This window comes from Falco rusticolus, chromosome 6 (assembly GCF_015220075.1).
Source record: "Falco rusticolus isolate bFalRus1 chromosome 6, bFalRus1.pri, whole genome shotgun sequence".
NCBI lineage: Eukaryota > Metazoa > Chordata > Aves > Falconiformes > Falconidae > Falco > Falco rusticolus.
In genome coordinates this window covers 4,947,775-4,960,808 of record NC_051192.1, presented here as the reverse complement: position 1 = coordinate 4,960,808, position 13,034 = coordinate 4,947,775, and the positions used below count along the sequence as shown (strand labels likewise).

Below are 13,034 nucleotides of genomic sequence, written 5' to 3'. Positions count from 1 at the left end.
GCCGCACTTTTTTTTGCTGGAATAAGGCCTCCAGAACAGAGAATAATAATTTTAAAAAAAAAAAACAAAGGTGGGATTTCATTGACACAAGAACGATCCCGAAGCAAGGGCAGGCGAGCCTTTAAAAGCGAGTTTGAGCTGCAGAGCACCGCGCCGCTGCGGCCCGCAGGCATGCCCTCACGCGCGCCGCCGGTTTCGGCCGGGCCCGCACCCCCGCGGGGCCGAGCAGCGCGCAGGCGGGGTTCAGGCCACGCCGCCGCCGCGGGGTCCGGCCCGGCACCGGTGCTGCGGGGGGCGCCCAGCGCGGCCCCTGCCCGGCGCCCCCCAGACAAAGACCGCGGCCGTGGCGGCCCTGAGGGGGAGGACGCGACCCCGGGCGCATTCCCGCTGCCGGAGGCCGGCTCTCGGCGGCGAGGGCGCCTTCCTCCTCCCCGCCCCGGCGCCGGGACGGGGACAAAGGAGGCGCGGGAGGGTTGCAGAGCCCGGCGGCGGGGCGCTGGCCGGGGGCTCCTGCCCCGCCGGGGGGGGCTTCGCTGCCCCGCAGCCCGCCCTGCGCGGCGGCAGCCCCGCCGCCTCCCCCGCGGAGCGGAGCGGGCGCCCAGCCCTGCGCGGCGGCGGGCGCTCGGCGGAGAAGCGGGGAGAGAACGAGCGGGCGGCGGGGCCGCCCGCCTCAAGGTGACACCCGCGGCCTCCCCCGCGCCCCGGCTCGCCTTCCTCACCTGGCACCTGCAGACGATGTCGGCGTCCTGCGCCAGCAGGTCCACCACCTTGCCTTTCCCTTCGTCGCCCCACTGGGCCCCCAGCACGACGGTCACCTTGTTGCCGGGGCGGCGGGCGATGCACTCGCCGTTGGGGATGGCGGGCGCCGGGGCGCCATGCTCCGCCATGGCTCGCGCTGCCCGCTCCGGCTCCGCTCCGGGCACATGCGGCAGCGCGCGGGGGCTCCTCTCCCTCCGCCTCCGCCTCCTCCCGGGCGGGCGGTGCTGCCGCGTCCAGGTGCCGCCGCCTACCGGCCCCGCCAGCGCGGCCTTCCCCGCCGGGCAGACCCCTTGCCCTCAGGGGCAACCCCGCCCCGCTCCCCCGCGGAACACCGGGACCGCCGCCGCTCCCGGCGGGCCCTTGCCGCCCTCGCCCCTGCGCCGCGCCCCCGCGCCTCACAGCCCGGACTACACTACCCAGCATACTGCGCGGCCTTTCCCGCGCAGGCCGCCGCGCGGAGCCGGGCGCGATGCATGCTGGGGAGCGTAGTCCTTCGGCGGCCGCACCTGTGACAGGACCGGGTGCTGGCCGCTTGGCCCGTGGCCGGGGCCCGGGCACCGGGAGGCTGCGGAGGAGCGGCCGAGACGCTCCACCGGGCGCCACCGGCTCTGGGTGGCGCCTGCGGCGTGTGGAGGTGGAGCAGGGGGCGAGGGTCACTGAGGGGAGCCGTGAGGGGAGGCCTGTGTGCCTCGCGTCTGGCCTCTGCTCGGAATGGGACTCAAGCTGCGGCCTTGGGTCCGGTGGCGGCGGACCCTGTGACCGTTCCCCAGGGCTGGCTCTCTGGGACGCAGCAGCCCACGGCCTGAGGCGCTACAGGTGTCCCCGCAGCTCTCCTGAAGCCAGCCTGCGGGTCCCTGTGCAGGGTGTCTCCCCGCTTCCCCTCAGGTTACATCTCCCGTGGGCAAGGCATGACCTGTGGCTCCTGTCACACGTGCCAACCTGCCAACGTGTGCTTGCAGTATATCGTAGCTTTGCCTATGCAGCTCCTTTTGCTGACAATGATAAGAATATAAATCCGTGTTTGCAGAACCAGGGGCTAAAGGAAGGAGGCCATTTTCTCCAGAGACACCAGAACATGGCCCCAAGCTTATTCATGAGGGGAAAAACAAATAAATGGAAAAAACCCATTGCAGAGACATGCCTTCATCATGCATACTTGAGGGTTTAGAGGTAGAGCTGATGTCTCAGTGGTTGTTTTCATTCTTTCCTGCTTCACAGAATCAACACCCCTGGGGGAAGATATTTTTTTAAAAGTAGCTATTAAAAAGACATAAATCTGAATGATGTAATTATTGCTAAGACAGCTGTTCAAAAACCTGAGTCACAGAGCAGTGACAATCTGCAGCTGTCTAGTAAGTTGCAGAGTTTGATTCTAGACGTTTCTTCACTCCTTCGGGTTTTACTTTGACCAAGATTTTGAGGATCTGTAAAAGCCACTGGAGAAATGTTTAACTGTGCCTTGTAAAGCTAGGGAGATACATAACAGAAAATTAAATACAAAGTCGGCAGAGAACATTTTTAAAAAAAAAAATCTTAAAATACCTAAATCCTGACCATCGGTGCAAAGAGATGCTGTGACAAAGTAGTTCAGTACAAAGATGTTGAGTAGTGGCAAACGATAGGAGGCAATTGTGTGTATACACTTCAAAGAGCCAAGAGTTCCTTAAAGATTCTGTTGAGTCCATAGTATTAATATTTTTGTCTGATTGTGCTAAAAAAAGCACAGCCATGATTTCTGTGTCACTGCACAGAGCTGGTGGGAAGTCACTAAAAGCCACAAGGAGCTGCCAAAGTCAAATTTCTCGTCTTGCTGACACAATGGCAAACTTAATTTTAGTTCACTCGCATCTGAGGCCCTCGATCATCTCATGACTCCCCAAACAATGGTCTAGATTAATGTTTCAGGATATGATTTTCCAGTATAGCTGAATCATATTAACACCCCACCATTGCCAATACAAATATTTCCTCAAATCTCAAAACAAATTTGAGCCTGTTGTAGTGTCCTAGCAATGCAATACTAGTGGAACGTCACTTCCCAAAGAGTCTTAGGCACACAAATCCATTGTTCTGCTATTTTTATTTATTGTAAAAGACACTTGAGATTCATGTTTTCTTGATAGGTATTGAACCAGTGAAAAAAACCATTCTTCACTTTCAGAAAACCTCTAAGTATTTAATGAAGATCAAGGTAATCAATACTGATCAGTACTGCAAGGGTTAGAATTTTTTTTTAATATATGGTATTATGGGTCCATCATTCCTCCAGCCCCTTTTCTTTGCAAACTAAATGGAGGCTTTCATTCTAATACTTTAAAAGGCATTAAATACTCTTTGTTGACATGATTCACTAACTGTATTTGTAGTATAGCTCTAAAACATGGTAACTCTTGACCAAAGTACAAGCACAACTGGTGTCTAATGCCCCTTGTCAAAACCAGGCATTTGCTGTAGTATGAGTTTAGAATAAAACTGTGCAGAAACTCCCAGTTGCACTTATTTTTGTTATTTACTGTAAGCAAGAAAACCAGCAAGAGCATGCAATGTTACAGTGCTGGTTTTTTTCCTCTAAAGTCTATGGACTGTATTAACTTTTTTTGCCATTTGAGCAAGTTGAATCTGCTCTGTGAGAGGTCAGGTGGGCGTTTAGAGGTGGCACAAAGCGCCAGCGCTTTTTCTGGCATTAGCAAGCCAGTACATGGGACTGACTTTGTAAAACTGAACCCATAGTAGAAGTGTACACTGATAAAGTTTAGGTTGTCTTGTCTTCTGAATTGTTCGATGTTATTGACTGGATATAAAGAACTGAGGCAGTTACAATTATCACAAGTTTCACTGTAATTTGGGTACATTCAGGCTTTTCTCATGACTGCATTGCCTGCCTCCCAATAAACAGCAAAAGGCTCAGGAATTTTTAATAACAGGGAAGGGAAGCAGTGTGTGATCTGCATTTCATTCAGATGTGTTGAAAGAGATATGTGGAGTTGTTACATCTGTATGTTTTCAATTATTCTCATGAAGTGTCTCACATATTCTTATGTATTTAAAAAAAATGACACACAAAGTAGTTTAGAGGAGAATTTTGGTAAGAACTTCCGTAGTTCAGAAAATCAAGGGTGAGCATGAATGAAAGGAAGATGCTATAACAAGCAAGAAAGCCAACTGGACTATTAGCGAATGCTTGACATGGCCGATGGGTCATAGAGTGCTATTTTTTTCTCATTATCAGTACTTCTTAATTGTGTTGAAGGACTACTAAATGATTTTACTATTTTTCTGATACTGTTTTTTCTACTGCAAGTGATTTCTGAGTTTCAGGGAAAGTACAGATTTTAGTGTAGAATGTGTGGTGTAACTAACCCTTGATAATGAAAATGTCAGGGCACATCGCCCATTTTCGGTTAAAATTGGTTCTGCCTGTGACAATGATGTAATACTCAGGTATTTTACACTGAGGTCCCATCTACTCTAGAACAGTGGTTGTAGAAAAGTGGTCTGTGGGCCATTGGTGTCCTACGGACCTGTGTCAAACAATAGAATGTTGAAATTTGTGACATTACTCTCATTAAAACATTCAGTAAAAGGTAAGTGTTACGTCCTGATTATTCACAGCATCTTTAGAGCATTTTTGTGGTTTAATTTGATATTAAGGTGTAAAGTGACACACAAAAAATATTGGATCTTGATAATGCCATCGTCAAAAAGAAGTCTAGTATTCACTGTGCCAGGCACAGTTGGCATCTGTAGCACTTCAAACTCTCCAGAATGCTGTCCATTTAGCTGAGGAGGAATAGAAATCATCATACAGTCAGGACGTACATAATTTTATTGAAGCAGTGTGCCAATGTAATTGATACCTGCTTGTTGCCTGTTACTACTGTTTTAAAATTAGTTTTTCTAGTTAAAATGTCCCTTAATTATTTTTGTTAAATTCATTAATCTTTTTATCATGATAAAAATGAGATTAAGAACATTATAAAGTAGTATTTGTATATGTTGTCACAATTGACATATTTGCACACTAGCAAGTGTTTTCAATTGTTTGGTTAGTTATATCTAGAATATGAAGGAACTTCATTTATTGAGTGGGAATTTCCTGATGTACGTACTGCAGAAGATGAAAGGTAAGAACTTAAAAAATCATAAACACCACCACAATAGCAAGATTTTGAATTCAGTGGGAGAGAAGATAATATGGGATACTTTTGAAATTTTATTGACAGTTTACAGAAGTGTGGTTTTTACATGCAACTGTCAATAAAGTAGCAGCTGACAAGACTGGAGATATACAGGAAAATAAAATATTGTTGTTGAAAAGTTTTAAAGCTAAATCCGTTGCTTGGAAATGAGATTTGTAAACTATGATTTGCAAAAACAACTACTTTCTGTAATAATACTGAAAAAAGGGTTAAAAAATCTTTTGAGTTCTTCAGATCTGCATATTCTGTTCTCTAAAAGAATAGCAAATGAATTGCTGTCTTTACAGAGCAGAAATTAAACGGAGTTTTCTGTATATATGATACTGTAATTTAAATACATACCTGTAATATGTTAAATATGATAATGGACATACTTGATACAAATTAGCTTTTATTACTGTGTCCCCCCAGAATTTGCTTCTTGTGATCCGAGCTGCAGCTTGCCCTCCAATGAAGGTGTAAGTTCCCTGTTCCTTAGTGTTACAATATGTCAAGTGTGTACAAAGATTGTGTTCTGTCTCCATCTTAGCCTTTGGCAGTATCAGCCATTAAAAGTTTGATAGAATGCATGTGTGATAGATATTGGGTGATTAATTTTTTGCAGGACTTTATAGATTTATATGTTTCTCAGAATACGTCTCTCTGGGTCAGGGAGAACAAAGCACTATGTAAAGGAAACAAACAAATAACACACATCCCCCCAGTGAAGGCATGAATACTTTTTGTTGTTTTTATTCATTAAAACAGGACACCAAATAACACACAATATTTGACTAAGAAAGATCTTGAATTTTCTGAAGGCTTTTCCTTTTTCCTAGGTCTGTTTTTTGGTTAAAACAGTTCCCTTATCTGGGTCATTGCAAAAGTGTCAGCTCAAGGAAGGGGAGCACAGTAGCCCCAGCTTATATCAGCTTTATCTGTTTGAAAACAGCACCCTGAGTTCACCACCTCTTGAAAGTGCCACAGGGACTGTAGGTAAGAATCAATGAAGATTGTATTTGGTTTTTAAATACAGGTTAGAATAAAGACTTTTGTCTGTGTTAACCTGTAACCCATAATACTCAAGTCCTTATACAGCCTGAATTTCTTTTGCTACTAATCCTATCTGATGTTTTGGGACTAAACCGGTGAGTGGGGTGAAGTGTGACCTTAAAGGCAGGTGATCAGGATGTGCAGGCCTCTAGAATGCCCCATACCACATTCCTGGAGAGCTCAGGGGCTGGGCAATGTGCCCCGCGAGTTGTCTGTCACTGAGCAGCTTGTTTATATAGCTGGTGAGTGACACCCATCTCCCAGTTCCCCAGGGTGTCACTGACACTGTAGCTAGGTTGTCTCACATACATGTAAGATAAACTTGACCCAAAAGCTTAATGAATATTTTACATACTTTTAGGCTCAAGTTTCTCTCACATTCTTTTTTTTTTTTTTTAATTTGATCCAGTGTGCTTATAAATAATGCCCTAAAACTATAATCATTCCAGTCTTAGAGAGGTGGTTTGTCTGTCACTTGAGTGCTGAACTGCTAGATTGTATACTCTGTTTAATAGAAATGTGGAGGTTTTCTCTTGCAGAAAGTTATGAAGAAGATCCTGAAATCCTGGATTTTTGAGATTTAAATAGATTCTAAGATGCACATATCTCAGTTTAAGTAGTGTTAAACATTTGTGTTATGTGTGGCGTTTATTTTTAAATAATTTTAGTTCACTGAAAACAACACTGAACTGTCCATTTGCAGGACTTACAGAGTAAAACCAAAAGTAAAGACCAAGGTAAGCTGTGAAAATAAATTGTGAGAAAATTAATTGTGGTCTGATCATTGTGTACTTGTGATGGTTTGGATGCAGATGTCTCTCACAGCATCCACAGTCTGTTGTGAAATGGAGCTCCAGAACTGAATATGCTATTTACAAAATAACCCACCTTTAAAGGTTGTGACGGAAAACTTCCAAGGAAGAACAGAGTTTAACTAGTGTTGAGATGGTTCAATGAATCAATGAATTGTGAGATTTCTGATAGCCTCTTTTATTTTATTGAAATAGTAAATATTTTACAGTTATCTCTTTAACATCCAGTTACTCTGCTTGCTTTACAGACCTATCTGCATCCCAAATCTTCTCTGGGGACAAAAGGCAGCTGTTTATCATATATAGCTGTAAAAAGACCTCAGCTTTCTCACAGTAGTTTGTAATGGCCGTTGAGTGGTTTTATACCAAATTCTGTAGTATGATTAAAGCTTAAAAAAAGTACAGGACGATGTTAACAGATTTTACTATTGCATTAAACGAGAGATAAGAAACTGTTGTGCAGATATTATTAATTTTCTTACTAAGCAGAACTTTTGATTCTTAAATGGGTTTGCAATAATAGTATTTCCTGCCTGGCATACTGGAACAGCACTAATTATGTGGATATTGTCACAGATTTCCACCATGTTTACCACAAAAAAACTTGGGATTTGACTAATTAGCATCTTTTCAGTATTTTGTCAGGAATGTAATTGTTATTTTGGTATCTGGATTGTAATTGGTTTTGGGTCTGAAGAAGCTCATGCTGAATCCTTATTGTGAGCACTGACCAGAAGGAACTATAGTATCTGTTAAAGAGATTAAGAAAGTTTGCAATATCATGTTGAATATGTTAATTAAATAAGACTATTATAAAGAAAAGATTAATATTTGGTCTATGTCCCCATCTATACCTCCATTTAAGATGGCACAGAAACTTACATAAACTGCATAAATGCAGTGCATCCTGTTCAGAAAGGATCTAATATACAGGCATTAAAAACAAAACAAAACAAACATTTCATGTCAAAAACCTTTCTTAATTTCATGTTTTCTCTTACCAGATGGGATTGCTGCAACCTATTTCATGAACATCAAAACCAGTTGTTGCCTATTTGTTCATGTTCTCAAACTCCCTCCTTCTCCTATGACCCTTTCCCAGTGCAAAACCTTAGTTCTCTCGCATCTGTGTTTCACCTCATTCATTATATCTAAATAATCCTAAATCTGCTCATGTGTTCAAGCTCTCTTGTCACCTTTAATATTTCAATTTCCTACCAGTATCTCTTAAACCATTCCAGAATAGCTTCAGCTGTTTGAATTTTCAACTACTGGTTCAACAAGAGGTAGCAAATGCTGTGCTGTGCTGTGCTGAGTCCTAACCTACAGATGTGGTTATTCACCAAGGCTTTAGTACCTTGAGTTCCCAAGCATGCTTGTGTGTTCGTAAATAGTCTCACTTAATTCAGTTGGACTATTAACAAATCAAAGCTTTTTCTGTAAGTAATAAAGCACTGTATAGATGTATACATTGACACAAGTAAAACATAAGCCAATAACACTAGGAAAAATGGTGTATCAAAGGAAAACATATTTCTGCCTTCTAGACATTTGAGGATGAAGAGCAGTATCTGCCTGCTTCTGATCATTCTAATTGTTTCATGTGGTATGTGACAGCAGCTTTACAAACAGACAGGTAAGGGTTTTTTTCTACATAAATATTTTTTGAAATATATAATAGGAACTTTTTCTAACAGGTATGATAGTTTTAATGATCTATGTGAATAAATGAAAACCCTGACAGTTTGGAATGTATGATTTTTTGATAATGCTGGATATTGCATGTGTGTATATAGGTATGGGTCAAACTGAGAACTCCTTTGCTGGTATATTGAATTAAAATCCATAGAAGGTGAAAAGAGGAGCTTTTGTACTTTAGTACAGGGGTAAAAATGAAGGATATTGACATGTGGATTCAGATGTAGCACAGAACAAAAACACAGCCAGCCATTGCCCAAAGTAAATCAGTGTTTCAAGACAGAATTGCAGAAGGTAGCTCATGAGCAGTAGATTAAAAAAAGAAAAGAGACAAATCTGGGAGGTACATCTAACAGGTCTGAAGGTTATTGAAGAACCTCCTATGTACTGTACAATGCGGGGGGATTTTGATTGCAGGGGCCAGAAGTACATGTTTCTTGAAAGGAGTCAATTGTAGAAATAAAAATATCTTGGATGCTGTTGCAGGATTCCAAAGAATGCTCATGAGAAGGGAGAAAAATGAGGCAGAGACTTTATTTTTTTTGTCTATATACATGTGTTTATCCTGCTCAGTAATGATTTTTAAACATTAGAATGTAAGCATATCCCCCTGCACGCTCTAGCGTCTCTGAAGAAGGCTATGTCAGATGAAGTTGCAGCTAAAAAACATCTGCTCAAACAAATAGGAATTTTAAACAATTGAACAGAAGGTGCCACTTGTGTGGAAGGAGAGGGCATGCTCTTAAAGTATGATAGACAGGCCAAGAAAAAATGAGTAGTGACACATAAAAGCATGTATCTTAACATAATAAAACCAGACAGGAACACTGCTGGCTGTCAGCCTAGGAAGCCCTACCAGAGTTATGATCACCTTATAGTCAGAAGCACTAAGAAAAAGGAAGGAAAAAGTCTGATGGTTGTGAGACTACTGAACAAGTTCTGTAGATTTTCTGAATAAACCTGGTAGGTTTTAGGTGAAAATAGCAACTTGTATTCTGCCTCTGTCATCCATGGAGTTTGCCAGCGTTTGGCTTGCTTTATTTATTTAGGAAGAAAACATCTATAATGCTAGTCAGGAATACTTTTAATGGCATACTTTTGCTCATGAAATATGTATACAAAGTCATGTTTCTCTAAACGTAATAGAAATAAATACCAGTAGCTTTCTTTTTCAGTTTTTGAACCCCTCTGATAACTCCAGTGTAATGCATCATGTGTTTGCCTTCAAAGCCATGCAACTGTTCTATGTTTATTTGTACAGTAAACTAGTAAGCTCCTTGCTCGGATTTTTTCCTACCAACCCCAGGGTAAACTTTCTTGCGTGTTCTCTCTTTTGATTAGTGTTAATATTGCCTGAGACTGTCTTCCCACATTTCCCAGATACTGCTGCAGAAAGGAGCACTTAATTGCTTTTTTTGTTTTGTTTTGCTGGAAGGAATGCACTGAGTACAGTTACCAAGCTTAAACAAAACGTGATTGACAAGAAGCCAAAGACAGCATTAATAGCAGCAATCTCTCTCATCCTAGAAGAACCATAGATCAGACTTTTTTCTTCTACTTCAGTCACACTGGTTAGAATTACTTGTGTAATGTGCTTGAAAACTGCAGATTTAGTTTTGTAGTCATACGGATTTTTTTCAGCAAATTTGAAGATAATCGGTAGATTTTTAACATTTTACTTGACTGGTGATTAAAACATGCTTCTATATTATAAACTCTGATCCTCGTCTACAGCTTCTTTTTTCTGCTTAAACTGATGGATGAATCCTTGACTGCTTTTGAAGGCAGTGGATGTTTTAGCATTGACTTCATCAGAATTAACATTTCATCCAGGATGTTTAATGGGGCTTGATTTCACGCAATCCTAATTCTATATCTGGCATCCAAGATACAGCAGTTTCCCTGCCTTTCCCTCGCCCTTGGACTTTACCCATTCCAGCTGCAGCAAGAGTGCAGAAGACTCGGAAGCTCTAATTCTAACACAAGCAGCACTTTGTTCCCTGTCATGTCGTTACAGAGGGGCACGTCTCCCTTATTGGGGAGGGGAATTTTCTCCTTCTATAGGGCACAACACAGGGTCTGTATTGTGCACTCTGGTAGAGCAGGTATATTTCCTTGCAAACTGTTTTTTTTTAATCTGGTGACTTTAAATAAGGTGAAATTTTCAGAAAACGTGTTTTCTTTAGATAGTACATATGTTTGGTAAGAGAGAGGCTATGTTATAAAAAAGCCTATGAAAGTTGCTAAGTGTATGGTTTTAAATGAGAAACGTCAGCAAATATGGATCTCTCTTTAAATATTAAAGTATTTATTCAGTGGAACAACCAAATCCAGCATGTTAAAAACATTATTTCAGACACTGTATACACATCTCATACAAGCAGATTGATTTAAATCACATAAAATAGTTTTATTTAATAGCAAGATTTTTAACGATAATTTAAAGTAATATTTAATTTATTGGTTTTGTAGAACAGATCCACTCTCCATAAGTGAAAGCCAAGTAAATTTAAGTTTGAATGTGTTCTTTGGCCTTGTATCTTAATTTAGCTCTTCTGCAATTTTTTTTCTCATTTTTATGGAAAACGATTTTGACACAAATTCAGGCTGATTAATGGCAGATTTTGGCAGACCAACCTATTATTCATTTCTTTGAATCAATGTACTTGCTTGAGATTTTTAAAATGTGTGTGGCATACAGTGAATCTGATTAAACATTCCATTGGTACAGTAAACTAGTATCATCTTGTTTATAAAATTCCATGCTTCGTAGCATCTGCCAAATTTAATACAAAGAAATTATTACATAAGTTATTTCCTGCCTCACCCCCTTTTTGCCTGTGAGAGAGATTGTGGTGATGTGGGGAAATATTAAAGCTTTAAATAATTAAAAAACTGTTCTTGCTAACAAACTGAATTAATAAGTAGTTCGCAGTCTGCTAAAAATGATTGAACTTCACAGCTGTGGAAGCAAGCTTGTATTCTCCCTGCGCAAGTTCTTCCACTCAGCCACCTCTGAGCAAGCAGCTGTATGATTACTCAGCTTGCCCTATTCTAAGGATGGATTGCAAATCTTGGCATTTTGAGTTGAGCAGATGAATAGGAAACTGCAGGATGCGAACTGTAGGATGTAAACTTGCAGCATGTCAGATGCTTTGTGATAACTGTCTCTGTGCACATCCTCACACCATTATTCTTTGTGGTAAAGGTGTTGAGTCTGCCTCACCGAATGATTATTTCCTTGCCTGTACCATAAGATGGAAATACCAGGTGGTTGCCTGCTTCCTGACTGAAAGAGCAGTATGTCAGCAATGTGCCAGTCATGGAAGCATACATGATGCGCATTTAAATAACAGCTTTGTAACATTTCCTTGACAAAAAATAAGTTCTGTTTTCTTTCAGCAGTAAATGACCCCTCTTCCTGTGCTGCAGCAGAACAGGCTGCATATAGCTGCATAGCCTACAAGAATGGAGAGAGACTGAGGAAGGGCTTCTGAGGGAAGTATGACAGCATCAGAGGACAAAAAATCCTTCTGCATAAATTCTTACCCTTTCTCCCTTTATTTCTGAGAAAGGAGGTGCTGCTTTCCTCAGTTGTTGCCTGTTCACATCAGAGTACAAGAGTAGCTTGCAGCACATGCATTGCCTAAGTTAATATTGTTACGTTATGTGTTGTCACAAGAAGAAATGCTATCACAGTAATAGAATATTAGTGTTTGTTAAAAAACTATCAACTTGTGTCTCTTTTTACTTGTTAGAAGTTAATTTTGTGGATATATGATCTTGAAAGTGCAGATGCTTCCGAGCTGAATCACACTGCAATTATTCCATCACAAGTACGCTGAAATGATGCCACTTAAGAAAAAAATTAAAATGCATGCCTTGTAAAAATCAACCAGTTGAAAGTGCAGTGTCTTACTGAAATATACTGCTTGGACACATCTTTACTTATTTCCTTTTACTTTGTTAGGAAAAATAAATTTGCAAGGTTTTCTCTCAATACTGCAGCAGTAACACAGGTCTAATGAGTGAGGTAAAGCCTACTGTCTATTTCATAGGGATAGAATAATCAGCAATTTTTAGTGATTCCGTCAAATTTTACACTTGGTGAAAATTATATTTAGAAATTCTAACTGATCAGTAGACAGAAGTCTCTTTTCAGATTTCCTCATGCACCTGCATAGCAAACTGTTGGAAAAAGGTTTAAGCAAAAGCATTATGAAAGTCATGGTATGTGATAAACACGGATGTCTATTTACTGGTTTAATTTAGACCGAAAACATACAAGCTGATTTATACAGACAGATCTCTGAACTGCATGGAGATTCATTTAAGAGATTATCCCACATGGATTAGTTGTAGGTATTAATATGTACAATACATTTTGTTAGGAGTAGGTTTCTGACCTAAACAAGTGGCAGAAAGTAATTAGTCTTTGGTACAGTATCTGCCATGAGGTATGCATGCATGGTACCACAATTTATTTTAATTTTTAAATTATTATTTCAAGTTGCCATCATTATATCTTTTAATT

General features: G+C 41.3%; 1 protein-coding gene and 1 long non-coding RNA gene across 2 annotated transcripts in view; one reads left to right on the top strand and one right to left on the bottom strand.

The window, feature by feature from the left end:
• Positions 1–1,025, bottom strand: part of ADSS2 (adenylosuccinate synthase 2) — a 40,313-nt gene extending 39,288 nt beyond the window's left edge. The window contains exon 1 of the mRNA XM_037391614.1: positions 720–1,025. Coding sequence (XP_037247511.1) covers positions 720–887 — 168 coding nt within the window. The 5' untranslated portion in view covers positions 888–1,025. The remainder of the gene's footprint in view (positions 1–719) is intronic.
• Positions 1,026–4,669: 3,644 nt separating this feature from the next.
• LOC119150519 lies at positions 4,670–12,300 on the top strand. Its single transcript, XR_005105096.1, has 3 exons — positions 4,670–5,416; positions 5,777–8,438; positions 9,936–12,300. It is a non-coding gene; the product is annotated as an uncharacterized LOC119150519 (long non-coding RNA).
• Positions 12,301–13,034: the final 734 nt, after the last annotated feature.